This window comes from Malaya genurostris, chromosome 2 (genome assembly GCF_030247185.1).
Source record: "Malaya genurostris strain Urasoe2022 chromosome 2, Malgen_1.1, whole genome shotgun sequence".
In the NCBI taxonomy this organism is placed as follows: domain Eukaryota; kingdom Metazoa; phylum Arthropoda; class Insecta; order Diptera; family Culicidae; genus Malaya; species Malaya genurostris.
This window is the reverse complement of record NC_080571.1, coordinates 297,763,942-297,785,512: the sequence shown is the minus strand read 5'-3', so window position 1 is coordinate 297,785,512 and position 21,571 is coordinate 297,763,942. Positions and strand designations below refer to the sequence as shown.

General features: G+C 36.5%; 2 protein-coding genes across 7 annotated transcripts; one reads left to right on the top strand and one right to left on the bottom strand.

Annotated features, from left to right (window-relative positions):
- Positions 1-315: 315 nt before the first annotated feature.
- LOC131430693 (uncharacterized) lies at positions 316-15,818 on the bottom strand. 6 transcript variants are annotated; one of them, XM_058595849.1, is made up of 8 exons: positions 12,184-13,041; positions 11,978-12,122; positions 10,723-10,864; positions 10,211-10,655; positions 10,000-10,157; positions 9,776-9,941; positions 9,202-9,317; positions 319-894 (listed from the first exon to the last, which is right to left on the bottom strand). In XM_058595849.1, exons 2-8 carry the CDS (start codon positions 12,100-12,102, stop codon positions 871-873), a joined length of 1,176 nt encoding a protein of 391 aa, XP_058451832.1. In that variant the 5' UTR covers positions 12,103-12,122; positions 12,184-13,041; the 3' UTR covers positions 319-870. The 6 variants fall into 6 exon arrangements, with proteins under 6 accessions (XP_058451830.1, XP_058451832.1, XP_058451833.1 ...); XM_058595847.1 differs by having other exon boundaries at positions 316-894; positions 11,978-13,044; XM_058595850.1 differs by lacking the exons at positions 11,978-12,122; positions 12,184-13,041 and adding an exon at positions 15,512-15,818 and having other exon boundaries at positions 320-894.
- Positions 15,819-17,521: 1,703 nt separating this feature from the next.
- LOC131430690 (zinc finger protein 664-like) lies at positions 17,522-19,511 on the top strand. The gene is made up of 3 exons (XM_058595843.1): positions 17,522-17,708; positions 17,906-18,088; positions 18,167-19,511. Exons 2-3 carry the CDS (start codon positions 17,954-17,956, stop codon positions 19,376-19,378), a joined length of 1,347 nt encoding a protein of 448 aa, XP_058451826.1. The 5' UTR covers positions 17,522-17,708; positions 17,906-17,953; the 3' UTR covers positions 19,379-19,511.
- The last annotated feature ends 2,060 nt before the right edge of the window (positions 19,512-21,571 follow it).

Below are 21,571 nucleotides of genomic sequence, written 5' to 3'. Positions count from 1 at the left end.
AAGCATCCTCCATGATGCGTTATGTTGTACTTTGAGGGTAGATATTTTGCAGTAATTTTTTATGCATTGGTGAATTTTCAGTAAAACTTCGTGTTTCATCACTTGAAGAAAATCCCTATCGACGCGGGGTTGATATCCGTGAGCACAACTAACTTTAATATTATTCCATCATATACCAAAATAAAGTTAGTTTACTGCAGAAGAAAACTAAAATCAATATTAAAACAATTCGAAAGCCTGTGTAAATAGAAGAATGCTAACGGTTGTGTATTGTATTAAACTTCATTTTATTTGAATAAATCTTTGAACAAGCTTAATATGTGTAACCATGCGTGACAGTACGCAGGATCTTCGTTTCTTCGTTCTATTTCTTGTGAAGCACCTATTTTTTCTGAACATTCGACGTGAAATAGACCAATTTAAAAGTTACTATCAGTCGCTTACAATTTTAGTGTAATAAAATTCATTGGTAACACTTTAAACTTTCTTGATAAAATTTCTAACGTGTTACGTGTTTTCTAATCTAGCGAGTTTATAGTCGCATCTGTTTGCTAAATCGTGCTTCGTTGTGGTAATCATAGTTGGTTCTTCGCGAGTTCCGGTTAGATTGACTACTGTTAGCTATCATTTCAATTACAATTATCGTTATTTTACTTTTAGTCACCATTTTTCGATGCGAAGAACAGTCTTCGCTGCATTTTAGTGAGGTACGACTATCTTTAATCGTGGTCGCGCTATAGTGGTTTAAAAATAGGGTTGCTACTGATTGCTTTCTGCAATTCGCTCAACCTTTAGAATCAATGCGGTATAACGAGCTATAACCACTCGTAACTGGAATTTTAAAGATGGTCAGAATAATGCTTCTCATTTTTAAAAATATACTTGCCTGGTGCGCTAAAAACAGAAAAGCATTATTAGATTTTATAAACAACGAAAAACAATTCCCTTTCTGATATTGTACTCGATTTAGGGATGTCAAGATGGACAAAACTTTGGCCCGGCGAGCAAAACATTATTCGTTTGGAAAGGATTTGTAAATACAGAAAAACTTCTTTTCGCATGTTGCAGGGTATCGCACCATGTAATAAGTAAACTAAGTATTTGATGCTCTGAACCAGTTCTTTTGCAGTTGGACAGCTAGTGTAGCTTATAAGCTGAATTGAACAACATACTGTACATCAATTACGCCGGATTGTAAGGTATAATCTGTTATTCCTGTCGACATTAATGAAATTGTCATCCATTTGATTTTAATTTTACAAACCATGACTTCAACCCGGAATTTGAATATACAATCAATGCTCCAGTACGAGAATAGGAGGAAAGCGAGGTATGCTTGATATATTTTCTGGATTATGGTGCCATCAATCGAAGAAATTAGGAATTTCGTTTTGAAACACCCTCGAACTTTATCATCAGTTTTCTTGCAGAGGTATTATTTTTGATACAAGCACGTCTTTTGTTTCGGTGCGTCGTTATAATCCTTCGAGATTTTTACTCGTACGTAAGTTATCTCAATCCATACGGAAAACAAAGAAGTTTAGTGATATTGCATAGTTATCTCCAAGGATGGCTTTTATCGTATCAAAGAACGTTCGCTGGCAACTCTTCACCGATTGAATCAGTGCCATCAAAGAGAGTTGGAAATCATCGCAACAACAAAAAACCCGGCATGGCTCATTTAACATAGAATCGACACCAGTGCGAGAGCGAATTTCTCTCGATGACATTTCTGAGAATCAAAGGCTAGCACGCTGCTGTGGGGATCCTCTCTGAAGCTACAAACTGTTGCTTATTCTCATTTCGCGATCCGATTCTATAAGCAGCCCTTACACGTGACAATATTATTGTCAATCCAAAGTATTGTCAATACCGTCAATCCAATTGACTTGGTAACTTGAGTCCGCATTTTTCGAGAAAATCAAGCGTTTGGAGCTTCAAATATTGCAAATGAACATTGAAATATTGAGAGATGAGTTCATTGCACATATTTGGCAGTTTCCTCTCTGGAGAGAAAGTATTGTCGGATTGATGAGCAGTTTTGATTTCTTGACAATATTTTCGTCAATCCAATGAAGTTTCCACTACACGATCAAAAGTATTGTCAATACTCCTTGTATTGACAATAATATTGTCTCGTGTAAGGGCAGCTATACAGGCAGTTGATAATTGCGATAGAATCATTTTACTATTGCCGCTTATTCTAACTATGTGCATATAATCTTTGTATAAGTTGTGTCTATGAACATGTATGTGAATGCTCCACACAAGGGTTTTGAAATATTGCAACCTAGTATGAGAATCATCAAGTCGAATCATCGATTCGATTTTCTGCGATAATTGTCAACTTGCGATTCTCTCTTGGTAAATTCCACACAGCGGCGATCATTATCAGACTGTAATTTTTTTACGGGCCGTGAAATACTCAGAGTACAGTCACGTACCCAGAGGGGGGGCCCGAAATCAAAAACAGATATATAATTATTTAGAAGGTCTAAGACATGTGTTGCAGAAATAACAAGACAGTGAACGTAAAGAAATGTAACACAATAACAGTTGCAGTGGAAAAGTTTAAAGTGTCTGTTAAAAACACCCGTAAAAGGCACACCGAGAATTAGGTACATAAGCAATCTTCAGTAACATTATTTTTTATCTTTGGGCCCCTCCCGAAACGAAATCCTGGGTACGGGCCTGTCAGAGTATGAAGTGGAGCGAAGGAATGTAGAAAAATTCTCTCGCGGTTCATGCATTGAGAGACTCGAGTTCTTGTAGCATCTTCTACCGGATTGAAAATGTTGTATACAATATAGATAGCAATATAGCAGCTACTGTCAAATTTTCGGCAATCACCAACACTGGTTATCTCTTTTAAGCCTCTATAACGTATTATGACTTTCGTGCCAATAAATCGGCCTGTTTTGCCTTTCTCATATAGAAAGGTTCACTATGAAAACCGACTTTAGAACCGAGGCCCGGATGGTCGAGTGGCATATATTATTCGACTCGTTCGTCGAGAACGTAAAATGTCAGTGTGTGTGTGTGTGTGTGTGTGTGTGTGTGTGTGTGTGTGTGTGTGTGTGTGTGTGTGTGTGTGTGTGTGTGTGTGTGTGTGTGTGTGTGTGTGTGTGTGTGTGTGTGTGTGTGTGTGTGTGTGTGTGTGTGTGTGTGTGTGTGTGTGTGTGTGTGTGTGAAAGAGAGAGAGAGTGTGTGTGTGTGTGTGAGAGAGAGAGAATGTCTTGTAACCCCACACAAAGTTCCTGAATTTTATTCGAATTTGACTTCCGGTTCCGGAATTACAGGGTTATATGTGCAAAAAAATATAAATAAGTGCACTAACTTTTCTCAAAGTCGGCAGAACCGATTCTCACAAACTTAGATTCAAATGAAAGTTATAATTGTCCCATACAAAATTCCTTAATTCCATTTTGATCCGACTTCCGGTTCCCGAATTACAGGGTGATTAGTGAAGTTCCCGAATTACAGGGTGATTAGTGATTCAAATTACTTCCTTACTTTTCTCAGAGATGGTGTGATCGATTTTTACAATCTTGAATTCGAATGAAAGTTCTCATAGTTCCAAATAAAACACCCAAATTTCACCCGGATCTGACTTCCAGGTTCCGGAATTATAAGGTAAAATGTGTTAAAAATTTGGTACCGTCACTTAAACAGGCGAAACAAAAAACGCAAAAAAATATCTAAACTGGTCTCAAAGCTACACAAGGCAACTAAACAAACCGATTTCGGCTATCCTGGTTCCTGGTCTCAAGTTCAGGAAGTACCGTAAATAGTGGTCATATATTCTAAAATGGATCTCACTCATCTTTCTCAGCGATGGTTTGACCGATTTCCCCAAACTTAAATTCAAATGAAAGGTCTCACGGTTCCATACGGAATTCCTGAATTGCATTTGGATCCGACTTCTGGCACCGGAGTTATAGGGTAAAGTGTGTAAAATATTGTACACCTTCACTTAAACAAGCGAAACAAAAACCGTAAAAAAATTTCTAAACTGACTCAAAACCAATGTTCCCAATCTTAGAGTCAATTTTGGATTCAACAAAAATTTAAATCGTCGTCGCAAGCAAATCACTGTTACATTCTGTATGTTATACTAGTTAATGCACAAACAATCCCTTGGTTTCTTTCAAAAATCGAAGACAAACATTTTGAATAGAACACCACAGTATTAAATATGAGAAAGGCATCATTACACCACTAGGTGGATTAAAAAGGGTTTTTTCTAACTATCAATTGTTGATGGAATATTGGTTTCATAAAATTTCTTATATATATATATATATATATATATATATATATATATATATATATATATATATATATATATATATATATATATATATATATATATATATATATATATATATATATATATATATATATATATATATATATATATATTCGTTAATGCAGACGGTACTTTGACCTTCACGTGAGGTAAAACAGGACGAAAAAACTCCTTCTAAACAATTACTTAAGGGGGAGGTAGGGTCTAAATGATGAAAAAATCATAGTTTTTGCGATTTTTTTTCAGAATGATCGTTTAACAAAATAAATTCAAATATGTTGCATGACAAAAAGCATCATTCGAACAACATTCTGTAATTTTTTCGTGGAAAAATATTGAGAAATAAGTCGGTGAAAAGGTATTTTTGAGGACACTTCTGAAAAATCATGATTTGCGGTGTCCACTGTATCTCAGCGCAGACTAATCAGAAGTGGACAAATCAAAACAGTATAGTTAGAGTTTTTCTAGACCTAGAGTTTTTTTTTTAATTTTTTGAATTTTTGGTGGTTGTTCAAAGTGAAAACTTCGATTTTTCACGAAAAAATTAGCCATTTTGAAGCTGTAAAACCTCCCCAAAGTAACAAACAACGAAAAGAAAAATTTTGGGGTCTGGTTTTTATAGGTAGAAAATGTGTGCAAAATTTGAACAAAATTGGTGCAGTAGTTTTTGAATGACGATGGACACGGACTTTCAAAACCTGCTTTCGAGGAAAACGCGTTTAAAGTTTTTTGTCTATAAAATCAATGGAAACAATTGTTTACTCCAGGGAGCTCGTAGAGTCTAATATTTTCAAAAAAAATTTTTTAATTCATAATTTGTTGTAATGAAACATTTCGAGAATGTTTTGTCAAGTTTATAAGTCGATCGAAGCAGAAATCTTAAGCCTGTATGCCGAGCTCTTACTTTTTCGAAGTATGAAAAAAGCAAAGATAAAGAATTTTTTTTCCGATGGGCATAAATAATATTAATATTCTTCAAATGTTTTACTACTATTGAATAAAAAAATGTTTTACTATAAGAAAATACAAAGAAAAAAAAAAATGATTTTCCAAAAGTGTTAGACTCTACCCGCCCTTAACATAACGAATATTGTATATGAAAATAGATTTTAGTCACTAAAGACAATAATTTTTTTTTATAATCAAAAATATCTTACTTGAAATATGAAAACAACAAATACCCGCTTTGCCCCCATTCGCATTGAATTTTCTGAACGTTATAAATCAATTGTTGAGTGCCTCAAACGCCCTTCAGCCAATTCTCGGTTGATTTTTCATTAGAGCAAATTCAGCAGTTAAAAGTTCTATATGGAAGATCTATAATAGAACAGAAACTGGAACAAACGTGTCCCCAGCAAGCCGTTCTAGTTTTATTTATTCGACCAGTTCTTCTGTCAAATTTAAAACTGGTCTACGATGCCGTTCTATTTTTTGTATATTTGAAACACGAATAAAACACTGCTGGGGCTGCCAGTTTTTCTTGTTATAAAATCCAGATTTAAATTTTGTAACTGACATAAATTATGCATCTAGAACTAGAACACTCCTGAACATGCCCTTAGAGCGTATAAGCAACCCACTTAGAAAAAAACGTTCAACGGTGGTCCTTCATTGGTCCAATACGTTGGATCATTGGTCCAATGAAAGTCCAATCAATCGTTCAACGGGAGGCCAACACGGGACCTTCGTTTGCCGATTTTGAAACAGACCGTTGAACCGAATGCCATTTTTTTCGTTCAACAAACCCGGCAGACAGAGGTCCATTGTTGAGCCATTTTTAACATGAGGAGTTGGAGCCCCGTTGGACTAGTTTTACTGCAGAATTTCTGAAGTTTTCTCCACTTATTTGTTTAAACTAACAATACATACCTACACAATACTTCTACTTCACGTAGAATAACAACAAATTTTCTTTCTATGTAAAGGTAACACTTAATTTTCACACTATTTTTGCAAGAGAAAAAACAACAACAAACCGTTCCAGCAAATTGAACGAATATTTCGTGCAATATGTCGTTCAACAAACCAACAAAATTGAACGGCCTGCTGAGAGGGAAGTGACAGTTTCTCTTCAATCACTCTCTCTCTCTTTCGATTTTTGTGATGTGGTTAAAAAGATTTTCTTTGATTTCACTACTATGTTTGAAAGTCGAAAGTTTCGGGTATCATTTTATGCAAAGAGTTGAGTGATAAACGTGAAAACGCTTGGTAATTAATAGAAGAGAAAGTAAACAAAGAGAAACTGTCACTTGCTCTTACGCCCTTAAATCAACCAAGAATTTGTTCTGATGATATGACAATTAGATTGTTGTGTTAAAACGATAAAAAAAACCCTGTTGTTTTAAAATAACCAAACGATTAGTTACCCTTCAAGTCAAGAAAACAGTTCATTTGCCCAAAGGTGCAGAGACGCAGTCCACAGAGGTGCTATCGCATATAGGTGCGAAGACGCAGGGGTGCAAAGGCAGCCCAGTACTGATCCATCAGGTACCAGAATTTGTACGGTGCAGTGGATCAAAAGAGACGACACATATCGAGTGGTGCTACACAACAAGTATCATATTTAATCGCTACCAAGAGCTATAGGTACAGGCAGCACACACCATGTTCAGTGGAGACCACGAAGGCAGAGCAATGGAGATAGCCGAAAACTATACCAAGAGACGGCATATTTGAAATCGTTGGGGTGAGCTTCACGTCGTTCATAACGGCAGAGCACCAGAAACAAGGTAGATTTATGTACGATTCAGACATCACAGTCAACCTCCGTCACCGTCACCGTCAACATTAATTACATGCATTCTTATGGAGACATTCACACGTAACGTCACCGTCACGGAACGTCTTGACGGACGGAGCATGTGAACGTCCCAGTAAAGAAAGTATTACTCTAATTTTGACGGCAGCTGACGTTCCGGTGACGGGTACAGAAGAAGGCGGACCGTCTGAATTTCTTTATCTGGACGGTCTTATTCAATATCGTTAGTCTTCGAATTGTTCAATGTAAGGCTCGTTGGTTAAAGTGGGCGCAATTGAAGGTGATATTTATGAAAGACTAATTTGTTAAACGAATTTTTCAGCATCTCTCGTTAGAAAACTCTCGAGTAAAACTTGACAAACTTCATGGAGCAATGGTGAACTGGGACGATGGCTACACTCCGAAACCTTGGTTCAGGTTGATGAACGTGAGTCGCGATTTCATTCGTGTTATGTCACAGCTCATGTCGAATCTTTGGCGAGTTGGGCTCGCGAAGAGCGGTCTCTGCACCTGTGGCGACGGTTATCAGAACATCGAGCATGTCGTGTAGTCGTGCGTAGAGTATCGCGATGCAAGGTCGGAGCTACTGGAATCCCTCAGTGCCCGAGATAGACTGCCAGATATCTTGACGAGTCAGGATAGTTCATATATGTTTCTCATATACCAGTACCTTAACTCTCAACTAAAGTGCCCGGGTTGGGGGTTCAATGCATACGGCGCTGGTCTTACAAGCCAGTGGTCATATGTTCGAGCCCCGACTTGGAAGGATTCATAGTGTCAGTAGGATGCAATGATTCTGTACGCTAAGAATCGGCTGCGAAGTCAGTTGAAACTGAAAGACAAAATTCCACAAAGGGAATGTAATGCCAAGACTTTGCGTGAAACATAAGTTTCGAGAGTTTTATGGTGCCCGAAACTCCATTACCGATAAAGTCACCAAAGAACAGAATGATTGCCCGACAATGGACTGAAGTCAGCACGAAGCGGTCTTTGGTAAACTTGTGTTTCAAAGACAAATAAATTTTGTCCGGCATCCAAGAGTATCGTAATCATCGCTAAGATCAACGATTTAGGACTCCAATTGCTTTCCTATCGATCTTTGAAAATAAAAAATCGAAAGCCACAGATGATACACACTTAAACCGATTATCGAGCTTGGCATATTGAAATGCCGAATTGGATCGACAACACGACATTTTACTGAATTCACATGCTCTTCCGAAATTCGTTAAAGTAATATACTGATGTCTCGGTAAAGCGCCTTCTTTTGCTGAAGTTTGGCATAATACTGTTCTGAGCTTGTCAGTAAACAGCAAATATACCGAAATCAGCATATCTATTTACCGATATTTCGAACAGTGAGTTAGCTTTTACTGAAATTCGGCGAGGCACTTGTCATCTAATGTCTCTTTTCGATTTTGCAAAGCACCATGTCGCCGTTGCTCGTGGAGCTAGAAAAATTGGAGTGATGATATATACTTATTTACGGGTAGAGGCGTTAATGAGCACTAGGAACAATTATGTTTAGCCGTGATGTTTTCTTTTGAAGTTTACTTGTTTTTATGCATGCTAAATCAGCATTTATAAAACACCCTCTTTCTTCCATCTTAGCTTTTATGATATTTGTTTTATACAATAAAGAAGAGCAATTCTGTCTTCCTTCAATTACTGATGAGTCGGCAAGTTCAATCCTAATCGCTTCTGCCGAACTAACAGCGGAATTTTATACTGGCTAGTTCGCCAATAATTGACAGTTAACAAATTTAGGATTGCCGAGATTTTCAGTAATTATACATTTTGCCGAGACGATTACCGAGCACTCGGCTGTTCAAATCTCGGCATTTTTTTGCCCGAAATTCAGAAATAAAATTTAAGTGTGTAGTGACACCAAAAAACTCTTGTTTTTGAAACTCCTTACGATATGACAGTAGGAAACCAGGCGATAATGTTAATAATCCTGTTTGCTCCGCTTGTTCGCCAAACTATGTTAGTCTCCAACTTTCGAATGATGTACGATATTGCTTTCTTTTAGAGTCGTTATGGCATAGTTCTAAAATTTCCTCGACTCTGAGGCTCAGGTAATCTGTACACAAATAGAAAGGGAATTGAGTCTAAAGTGTCTGTATGAACATACCTTACGATGACTGCATTGATTGTATCGATTGTGTGACTTTTTCACAGCCTCAATTATTGCTTCCCGTACCATGTTTGCGTCCATATGATCATTCCAAGCAGCTAAAATAATTAAAACTTTATTTGACTAATTTAACTGACGTAATTCTGTTACGTCGCGTTACGTATAACACAAGTTCGTTGATTATTTGGAGAAGTATCCGTGATACAGTGAAGGATTTCGCAGTTACTAAATGATTTCAGAAACTTTTGTTAATAGCATCATTAGGGAAGCTCAATTAGAAGAACAGTTTCATATATTAAAGATTTGCAGTTTTGAGTCCAGTATATCTGTATATGCAATATTATTCCAATGAGTTGTCATTCATTGTATATTAACAATTATTGAAGACTGTCCTTTTCAAGCAAAAAATATCACTTGATGCGTTGAGTATTAGTGAAAAATCGATCAATCAATTTTCGTGACATTACTGATTAAAAATGCAATAATACTATTATTTACAGTTATGCAGAATAGTTACAAATTTCCATAATTCAAGAACTTGTAATTCAAATGACAAATTAAACTTTCTTACCGGGCATACATTCGGTGAATATGGAAAGACTTTTGAGTGATCGTTTATTGTATTTGGGTGAAATTCCGTCGTAATTATAGTGAATTGTTAAAGCATCGGTGAACAATCGCTGATATGTATCGCTTAACGAGGTATCGTGCGTTTTCAGCGATCGTAGCAGTGTAATCTGAAAAAGTGGGTGCTATTTTCAAAAATGGAGTAATTAATTAATTTGGAATGGCTACAAATTGAGTTTTTGTCTCGGTGCACGCTTGTATACGTCGTTCGAAGCATTCCAATTCCTTAACCGTTCCCAAAGGAAATGTAAATCCATCAATCACAAGTTTTTCTTCCTTGGCTTGAATGGAGTCTGTAGACAGTAGTGGTTCACTCTTCATTGTAGCTGGCATAGATTTTCTCGTTACATAAATAATTACAATGCGGATTATACAATACCTTCTGTTTCACTAATGACCAACATATCCGGTGTGTCTATATCATCCATCTGAAATGGTTTATCGGGTTTCTCATTACAATCTGTAAGATTGTCCGCCGCCTCTGTTTCCACAAGTACACAACTTATAAGCGGTAGTTGGGTTTTAATAGTTGTAATATTGGTTTCATCGCTGCTACTACTAGTACCTATTGTATCTTTATCCACCTGATCAGTTTTTGGTTCTTCTTCCTTGTTATCAGCCGGTTCCGGTTCTTTACAATCCTTCTCCTTATAACCATTGCTTTGCAACCGAGCACCTCCACTGAATAACCTTGATTTATGCAACTTGTTAAACCTATAGATTTCGTTGCTTCTTAAGCATTTAGCTCTGAACAGCAAAAACTCGTCCAGTTTTAGAGCACAGTCCTCACAAATGGGTGAAGGGAAGTCGAAGTCCTTGGAGAGCTGTAAATGATTTATACGTCCTCAAAGTTAAAAGAGGTCACATTAACATAATTGGTCTTTACGATACCATAATTGCGGTGCATTCGAAAATTTTGTCCACAAGTGTGTCGGTCGTCTCCTTGCTTTCGCATTGGAAAATAGACTGCACCACGGTCTTGTCTGAGAGGCACAATCGACACTTGCTCTCTAGGTTCGGTATGAGGTGTTTTCTGTAAATATTTGAAAACATTTAGTGCTGTGTTTCACAGACTTTCGCACACTATATTTGATACTTGAACACATTTCGTATCCTGGCCATTGGTCATTGATTAGATTTTAGGATGAAACTTGTCCTATTGCAATTTATCTACCTAAATTTTTTTAATTTTCACAACAATCAGTGTAGAAAACGAACACTAATGATAGCTAAGATTTCAGGATTTTTCTAATCACATTACTGTTAGTGTCGTCAGTAAATTGACACTGCTGAAAGGATTTCATACACTTGTAGCCAACAGCAGCTGTTCCGTGCTGGGCGCGCATGTCCTTACGAAAGGGTGTAGGCATCGTAAACTGCTCCTATTAAACCGTGTTATGGTTCAAGATTACGGTGTAGTATTTGAACTGAAGCTCGGTGTTTTAAGAAATTTGATATTATACTTAGAAAATATAAATCGAAGAGTAACGGATATTTTATGGAAGTGTTTAATAAAACTTAATTAGGGGGTCGATTTGTTAGTTTCAGTTGACGATTACAATACTCTCTAGTTTTCATATTTAGAAAGCCGAGCATTTCCACGTTTTTATAGCAAAAATTTTGTTACATATGAACTTACGGCAAATTGCATTAAAACTTCTCGATAAATTATCAGACTATGGAAACTAGACGTAGTTTAAAGTTTAGAAATATTTGAAAATAATACTCAAATTTTATATAAATGCCAAGTATTATACCATATCTGTTTCTGTGGTTTGGGTCGGGCTTTTGCAGGTGACAACTTTACCTCTGAGTTTGAGGTTGTGGATGATCGTAGCAAAATTGCAGAGTAAGTGAACACATATTAGGCAATGCAGTACAACCACATTTTTGAGACATACAATACACAATTTAATCAATTCATAGATATTCCAGACAAATGTAAGTTGGACTGGTCAACAACATGAAGGGACCGATTCTCCACAGTAGCTATTTCTTGGATGAAAAGCACATAGAAGTTTCCCTTTACGCTGCTTGGTCACATCGATACCTCGATTATCCACCTTGGCGGGAACATTGGAGAACTTTTTCATTGTGAATCGATTATCGCTTTTTTGTGAAAAGCATGTCACACCACAATAGGTACCTTTGATGGGTTGCTTTCGATAAGGCGAAAATTTTTTGGGCTTGGATGACAATGTTTTTTTGTACTCTTGAAATTTGGTATGTTCTGCTTTCCAAATGCGAGAGTAGTCGTACCGGAGCAAACATGAAATGTGAGGTGCACCGTGCTAGAAATAAGAGCGTCATAAAACAAAACATGGATACTACAAAACTATCAGGAAATAATACCGAATCATAAGATGGTCGGAAAGGTCTTTTCCTCAAAACGTCCGGATGGGAAATTATGTTGTCAATTGGACGAAGAAGGTACGCCTTTGTCCAGTTGTACTTTATGGGACATACTCCGGAAAACACCATTTTGCTTTTTGCAGTCTTTCGGATTTCGTATGATTTCAATGACAAAAATAGAGGGTTGCTGAGTTTTGAAAAGGCTTCTGATTGTGATATTGCAACAAAAAACATATTCTTATGTCGTTTTCGCTTGATGCCAAACCTAACCCAGATACCACCCTAACTGCTGTCAAACCGTTTGTTTGAAGCTAGTTTCGGACCTAGTTTCAACGTTGTTGAACTGAAAATCGAGTCAGTTTAGAACCTGTTGCTAAGTGCGAACCCAACACAGTCGCATGAAAAGTGTTTGTTTGATGAAACTACTCTGGCTTAGTTTCAGTTTTCTCAAGCGAAAACGACGACATTACTAGTGTAGAGTAAAGAGCCTATAGGTTATAGGTTATAGGCACTCTAGTGTAGAGAGGCCGAGTGTCATGTGCCATTTGAATCATTCGTCGAGTACGCACGAGTGCGTGTGTGAATGTGTGTGTGATATTTTTGTGCACTCACTTTTCTCGAAGATGGATGAACCGATTTTCACAAACTTAGCTTAAAATGAATGGTTATGCAGTGCTATAAAAATTCTGTATATTGTTTGAATATAACTTCCGGTTTCGGAATTACAGGGTGATATGTGAAAGAAAAAGGAAAATATGTGCACTACCTTTTCTCGGAAACGATTGAACCGATTTTCACAAACTTAGATCAAATGTAAGGCCTTAAGATGTCCTAGAAAATTACTAAATTTCATATTGATCAATTTCAAATTACTTACTCACTTTCCTCAAAGATGGTTTGACCGATTTTCTCATTTGGTTCAAATGAAAGGTCTTATATACAATACTCTTGAATTTTATCCGGATCCGACTTCCGGTTAAAAATTTTATACCGGCGAAGCAAAAAACTTAAAAAGCTGTCAAATCGGTAGGAAAATTTTAAATTAGTTCACGTTTTTAACGTTTTCTGATAAAAGCGGGCAAATTCAATTGAAAAGTCATAGCAAAAGTGGAAGAAAAAGTTTTTACTATGAGATACGAATAATATCGATCTTAATTCATTGTGCGAAAACCAAAGTTTATTTAGAATGGAACATTATAGTTGGTTCAATATCATTTTTCAAATACCAGAGAATAACAAATAAATTATCCAAAATAAGAAGTACTCGATCGCAAAACATTCCAGCACTCAAAATGTCAACAGTTACACTGGTTTCTGTTTAAAAACAATGTTCGTCCGAAAAAAATAACCTAACCCATTTACACAGATTTTCTGAAGATTTTCCATGTTTAATCGTATGTCGGTTTTCATTGTAAACATGCAATCGTGGAGTGTTTTGTTCGATTCGAGCACTTTTCATGTAGTCGAGCAATCAAAACAGCTTCACTGTGTTTCATTAGGTTTTGCACGAACATAACATAACCTCACAAATATGAACAAAATGAATCAATTTTAATAGCTATCAGTAGTTTGTTTATGTGTTCATTGCGTTCATTCTAATTTAAATACGTGTTAATAGATATGTAAACAAACCACTGATAGCAGTCAAAAGGTGATCTTGATTCATCGGCAGTAGAGTGCCTATAACCAGAGTGACGACATCTCATACGTAATGCTGGCAACAACTTAAAACGGTTAAAGCGAGATGATGACAGTTTCGTTTTCTTTGTATTGTATTTGACAGGTCGTTTGCTCGTTTGGAACAATGCTGTCATTCCAAACGAACAGCTGTCGTCACTCTGGTTTAAGGCATTCTAATCGGCAGTTCATTGGTGGTTCATTCGAGTGGTCATCGTGCAAAACCTAATTAGATTTTTTATCGTGACGTCACAAATGAACAAGCATTCATCCTTGACAGTTCAACGGTACTGTTTACAAACAAGCTTAAACAAAAATTGAAGAACACATCTTAAACAATCATCTTTACACTTTGCAACTAGTCACTATTATTTAATAAATCTCAAAAACAGACCGTATCCAATCGTGAACAAATGTTTTAAAACTCTATTTAGGCGATATGGACTGTGAATGGTGTCATCCGAATTGTTAACAGACAAACAAAAAAGTCTTTGTTTACTTACAGTACTGCTGAACCGACGACACGACCAGGCACTCCGAAGAAAAATCTGCATTAAAATTGTCACGATTCACCGACAGTTACCATAAATATAGCGACCCCTTGAGAATGATCAAAATAATCTTCTCGAGCAACACTGTTTAAGTTACTAGGAACAAGTTACCAAGAAACCCAAAAATAAATAAACAAACAATTTGAGAACGTATATCAGATTCAGCGTAAGCGTAAGCGTAATAGGAATGAAAAGAGAATCAATTTGTCTTTAAAATAATTAAAAAAATTAACCAATGTTCCCAGAAAAGATGTAATGGCTAACTAAACTTTTACCTTCTACCAGAGGAGTTGGGCTTAGGCATCTGAACCGGATAGTAAATGGTAAAAGACCTTTATCACTACTTTCCGACATACCAGAGACTTGGGTGATTCGCATTGTTCAGATGCCTAAGCCCAACTCTTCTGGTAGAAGGTAAAAGTTAAGTTACTAGAAGATTTCTGCTTGCTTAAAATGACCCTCTGTCACGTCTCACTTTTCCGTTCTATATTTTCACATCCTTGCTCTCCCTTGAGTACTATCATTCTATAATTTTCATTGTCTGTTTCTACAAAAAAAAAATGATCTCTGGTTAGGAGAATATCGCAAAAAAGAAAAAAGAAATATTGACTACTAAACTTAGTCGTTAAAAAAAGAAAAAGAGTTTTATAAAACTTTTCAGATATTTTGCGTTGTATTGCTATTTCTGAAAGATTATTCCCGTGCTGTGCTTGGAATCTGCGTTGATTGTTGGTACGTCATGTTTCGTATTTGGTAACGGTCCGAAAAACTGGTTGCTTATCTGAAGTACTCGATTTCTGTGGTGATCTAGGCCCTAGGGTTTCAACGGCATATGAAAGACGAGAACACAGTGAGTGATTTTAGAACAGTTGCCAAAAGAGAAGACAATTCGTATAATTGAGATAATTTACAAAGGATGTGAGAGAGTCGTTAGTCGTAGTTCTAAACACTGTATCCTCTGTGACACCTGGGTGAATCAGAGAGCACTAATGGGATCAACCAATTGCTTCAGCCATTATCACTGCAAGTTATAATAAAGAACAGTAATGAATTACATATTTTCCATTTTTAATATACTTGGTTCTTTATTTTTAACTAACCGAATCAACCCCAGCTTCAACGAGGTCTTCCAGCGAGGGGAAAAATGATAGTGAGTAACCACAAACGAGTTCCATATCCACCAATAAGTTCCCATAACTTCTCTTTAGAGTGCAGAGTAGCCAATCGATCTACTGCTCAGAAACTTAATAATGTTGGAGCACTTTTCCAACTTATCGCGAGAATACGAACCAATTTAAATTTTCTGCGATTTGCGAAACGATTCGTAATTCATTTTGTTTACATTCATTTGGTCTTTGATACACAGTAACCAAGGTTATAGTAACTATTATTCAAAATCAATAATTTATCAACTTGTGTTGCCAGTTTTCGAAAATTTTCAGGCAATTTCGTTTTGACATTACCAGTTACTGAGGGGTAGTTAAATTTGCGATACAGTTTTGAATGGCGAGTGGCAGGTCGTGTCGTCGGCTGAACTGTCAAAATGTGTCCGTTCGATTGAGGTTAGCAGTGTCGGTAAAAAACCTAATTGATTTGCATCGCACGATAAAATTCACTTTCAAGACAGTTCGCGAGCAACTATTTTTCACCCGTTTTCTTTTCCGAGCAGCAGGCGTGCAAAACAACACGCAGTGTTGAACAATTTTCGAACATTTTTTTCTGCGTTATTTCTTCTTAGAGCCGAAGCAAAGATATTGTATCCGATTTTATCCCAACTCGTTGATTAAAAGACGAGTAATCTGCAAAATAATATGGCGACTCTACTCATGAGATGACTATTTATACAATAGTTTTTATTTCTAAAAGTCGCTACTGGTAATTGAGTTTTGCGGTAATGTGCCAATAGTCGTTAGTAAACGGTCAAACAAACTGATTCCGGTTATCTTGGTTTCTAGACTTCCAACTCCAAAGGACCGAAAATAGTGGTCATGTGCTTCAAAATGTTCATGCACTTTTTTCTCGGAGATGGCTTGACTGAAACTTAGGATGCGACTTCCGGCTCCGAAATTATACGATGATGATTTCAAACCGCCGTTTGAAGTACGTATGAAACGTAATAGCAATACACAACGTACGAATCCATTTCGGTCCGGCGCATCCGACTACGCACGGTGTTTTTGCGCATGGTGCTAGAACTCGACGGAGAAACTGTTATAAGGGCCAATCCACATATCGGTCTCTTGCATCGTGATACCCTAAAACTGATCAAGTACAATACGAATACATAAACGCTGTCACACAGCATGTTCAATACCGTTCGTTTCTTTTTTTTCACTTTTGTGTGTATAAATAATATTATATATTTAAACTCGAAATGGCAAATAAGTTTATATGGTCTCATCGCTAGCTTAGAGCGAATCCTAGACCCATTATCTACCTATATCTTCACCTCCGCGACCACTATGGAAGCGAATGATGAGTCGTCGTCTTTTCGGAAAGTAGGTGAATCATCAACATTTCTTCTCGTCCTTAGTCTGGGTATGGTGGCTATCATGCTGTTGAAATGTTCAATTTGAGTTGAACTGGTATCAATTTCTAATACCATTTCCTAAGCAACTCTTATTGGTCAATCAGCAGAAAACCTAATGACATCAGTGTGGAATCTGCTAAAATCATCGTCACAACGCAACACAAAGGATAAAAAAAATTATTTTTAAAAAACTAGATAGCTGTTCTTTTTGTTGTCGTTCATTAGCGACTTTAACCACGTGTGGGTCGGTCGGCGCACGGTACCACAACGTTATATATAAGAATATAAGTAATATAAGAAAGGCATCATTACACCACTAGGTGGATTGAAACAGGTTTTTAGTGGGTTTCACGTTACAATGATAAAACTCTAGATACATGGTAATATTGCATCTTATAATCGAATTGCAAAATTTCTTCATGCTAGTTCATGTCAAATCGTATCATAATTTTCTTTCAATTGGCAACTCTGTTATAGTATAGCGTTTTCCAAAAGACTTCTGAATCAATTTTGCAGTGACTGTATTTCGCAAGCTGTCAGGAAACAGTTTGAAGTTTCTCGCGCACAAGAATTCATTTCATTCTGTCATCACCCAGTGTTGAGCACGGGTTTGTTGTGTTTGTAAACTGAATAGCTAACAAACGGCTAAACCCTGGGTCGTATAATTTACAATTTAATTAATTCAATTATCATTTCACTCGAAATCAATATCTGCGTTTTGTAAGTAGAAGGAAAATTCCTATCATCGAATAAAAGTCTACGTTAAGGTGAGTCATATTTCAGAATATAAATTGAATAAAATAACAGCTAAGGAACGTTAAAATAATTCTCTTTTTTATTATAATCGTGGGTCATAAATTTCATTTCCATGGTTTTCGAACAAAGGAGAGAGATGAATATATATTAATAAAATTTCGATTGCTTCTCGTTATGCTCATTCCTATTCGTTTTCGTTTCTTTCCAGTTGGCATCGTATGTAATAAATTATAATTAATTGAATTTTTCATACAAAATGGAGGCGCGTTGCAGGCTGTGTTTCGAACAGCACAAGGAGATGGAACGAATATTTCCAGATAACGAGGACGAAGACGACATTGATTGTGAGTCTCAGGTGGCAATAAAAATATTTAAATGTACTTCGCTTCAGGTAATGAATATTTAGGTTGACAATTTCTTTAGTAAAAAGGATTCAATAGCATGACCTAAATCTTTTAAACAATTTCAGTTGCCAGTGGATGCTGATGATTTGACCTCAAAAATATGTAAGAAGTGTTTATCAAAGTTGGACGATTTTTTTCAATTTCGAGTCAATTGTCGAAAAAACAATTTACTCTACATCAAACAAAGTTCATCGATAACTAAACACTCCCAGCCCTTTAACTATAAAAACGAGTCAGACAGTGATCTTATTCTTCAAAATTTGGATGAAACTTTACTTCGCGCTCTAGAAGGTAAAGATGTAGATTCGTCTAGTTTCGAACAATCATTTGGTAATGAAATAAATCCCGAAGATTTATTAAAAATCAATCTTAGTCAACATCAAGACCAATCAATGGCACCAGAAGAAATAGTCAGTTCCAGCTCTGCTAGATGTAAAGGTTGTGGAGACGATTTTTCTTCTTCGGTAGAACTTACCCAACACCTAGAATACTGTCCTTCGCGCTTGAAGAGTGAAGCATTTGATATGCATTTTGCAAGTATAACTGCAAAGGAATTCAACTGTTATATATGCAATAAGAGCTTTACCAATATACAAGAGTTCAAATATCACGAAACGCAACATTCCAATCTGATGATGAAATGTAATTTTTGTCTTCAAACTTTTTCATGTTCGAGAACTTTCAAACTGCATATGGATCATCATAAAATGAGAAATACGTTACCCGACGGTCGATTCAAGTGCGATCTTTGTGAAGCCACATTCAAACTTTATGGAAATTTAATAATCCATCGACGTAGTCACACTGGGGAACGGCCATATCCGTGCAGTATATGTGGAAGAGCGTTTTCCACTTCCAGTAATATGAAAACGCATATGAACGTAGTCCACTCTCAGGATAGACCTTACAAGTGCCAGCAATGCTACAAAAGTTTTAATTCTGAAACCAGACTGCGTTCACATCTAGAAACGCACTCAAATGCTATGGGCGTTGGAGTTTCAGATTTTGGAAACAGTGAATTAACCAGTACATGCAAGATCTGCAATAAAACCTTCAGTCATCCATCGTATTTGACCATCCACTATCGAGTGCACACCGGAGAACGTCCATATCAATGCAAGTTTTGTTCCAGCGCGTTTGCTACAAGTGGAAACTTGAAGGTTCACATGAGGATTCATGCTACTCTAAAGGTGCGACCATACAAGTGCAATCTGTGCACAAAGTCTTTCCTGCATGCCAGCAACTTGTCAGTCCACAAGAAAACTCAACACTACTAAATACTCTTAAGAACTGAAGTCTGTTAATTTATTTGTTGCTATATCTACTCTATGTATGTCTTAAGCTTTAAGCAGTTAATTTGATTTGCCACTCATATTTTATTTACAGAATAGAAATCGAAATAACTACGAACTTTTTCAAAATAGTTTTATTTATTTCCTGAATTACCTTACCAGGTGAATGATGTAAATATTGTCAGCCGTTTCTAAGACATTTTCTCCATCTCGAACTATCCAGTCTTACAGTGGAGTACCGAGGAAATTTGGCGCCCGGGCAAAAAAAGAGATTTGCCCCCCCATCATTGGTTTAGTGAGCAAAAAAAAAAACAAAGCTGAACTCCATCTCCGGAAAGCTGACTTGAACTCCATCTCCGGAAAGCGACTTGAACTCTTCAAACAAAGCGAGTCGTGCAAAATCAACACAGAAATACGAAATATTTTCAGTGATTGAGTTTTGTGGGCTTACGACACATTTTGTTCGCTAGTAAAACAGACACCAGCCATGGTTATAAACCATCAGATTTTTTAATTGACTAATAGAGTGTACGTTATTTGGCAGAATTTTGCTTGGCATAACTTTGTTTGGCATAAATTTGTTTGGTATAACTTTTGTTTGGCATAAATCTATTTGGCATAATGTCGTTGGGCATAAAATAAAAAATATATTCTGTTTCATTTGGCATAATTGTTGTTTGGCATAATTTTCATTTGGCATGATTTCAAGTGTGCATATTTTCTTTTGATTCGTTTTATTCTGGGAGTAATTTAAAAGGTTGAAATACATAACGGCCTGAAACACTTGGATTATAGGTTTTCCGATTAGTGATTGGACGACTCGGACTGCGTTGCCTTGTCTTCGTTGTTGTCTAAAACTAGAAAATAAATTCTAAAGGCGGCTTCGCCGCCTTGCTGTTTTTTAATGCGAGGCCAAGGGATAGCTCCTAGCTTTGAATAGACCGGGCAAACGAGTGGATTACAGGTTTGTGTGCGGGGGCCGCCGCTTCCGACGGCGGGTCGGCGGCCGACTAGAAGTTCACATCATATCAGTATTTAAATGAATAATATTTTACCATTTCTAATGAATTTTTGACGGAATTATAGATACTTTTTGTCCACGTTTAGCGAGTAGGTATCAAAAATTTATAATTTTGGAATTCTTAAAATCGAAGATGACGGCTATCGGTTTATCCACAAACTTCTTTCAAATCGCTTTACAATTTGTATTTTTAAGACGGTTTGACAAGTAAGTTATTAAGATTTTGATAAAATCGGTCTTGTTCCCTACACAACCCCGTAATTTTTTACTCTCGTGTGTTCCGCCATATTATTTTATTGTACCATTAAAATAATACAAGTGTAGTATTGAAAGTTTGGTAAATTCACATATTCAATCAGCTATTACGTGCAATTATCGATATTTGGATATGTGTTTGGAAAAAGCAAGTCAGTTTTATTCGTGTTCACGTCATCCAGTTATGTCTCTGACATTACCCTCCTGCCTTTTTTTTTCTTTATTTTTGTGGTCGCGTTATCGATTGAAAAACATGTTTTGTTTTTGAAAGTGATAAAAAAGTGTGTAAGAAGTGACGAAGATGATTGAGAACGGAGTAGGAGGTGGAATTTATCTCAGTCCCAAATCCCATAAAATGGATACAATACAATAATAAAATAATTTTTTTTTTCAAAATTTCCGACGAACGAACTTGTTAATATCGGGACCAGTACTGAAAGCATATGCTTATACAAGGCATAAATACTAAAACATGTACACTAAGGTCTTTTTTTATGCGGTTTTTTACGCGACTTTTTTATGCGAATTTTCAGAGTTATGCGGTTTTTTTATTATGCGAAGTTTCAGAGTTATGCGGTTTTTGTTTTTGCGAATTTTCAGAGTTATGCGGTTTCCCTTCTGCGGTTTTTTATGCGAAGTTTCAGAGTTATGCGTTTTTTATGCGAAGTTTCAGAGTTATGCGGTTTTTTATGCGAATTTTCAGAGTTATGCGATTTTTTTATGCGGTACGTAAATTCGCATTAGAAAAGACTTCAGTGTATTGTACATCACGGGAGTCTTTGAAAGTACGCCTATGGATTTATAAAAAAAGAATGATCAGAAAAATTCAAAGCAATTATCCAGTATTAGATTATATCGACTTTTTTGTTGGAATGCTGAAAAAAGAGCAAGAATAAGCATAA

Coding starts and splice junctions, on each gene's coding strand:
- LOC131430693 (XM_058595847.1), bottom strand. CDS start 12,417: ATGTTTTTTGTTGCAATATCACAATCAGAAGCCTTTTCAAAACTCAGC. Junction 10,656..10,722: donor TCGAATGCACCGCAATTATG/GTATCGTAAAGA, acceptor AATCATTTACAG/CTCTCCAAGGACTTCGACTT. Junction 9,942..9,999: donor CCGAGACAAAAACTCAATTT/GTAGCCATTCCA, acceptor CCACTTTTTCAG/ATTACACTGCTACGATCGCT.
- LOC131430690 (XM_058595843.1), top strand. CDS start 17,954: ATGGAGGCGCGTTGCAGGCTGTGTTTCGAACAGCACAAGGAGATGGAA. Junction 18,089..18,166: donor TTAAATGTACTTCGCTTCAG/GTAATGAATATT, acceptor AAACAATTTCAG/TTGCCAGTGGATGCTGATGA.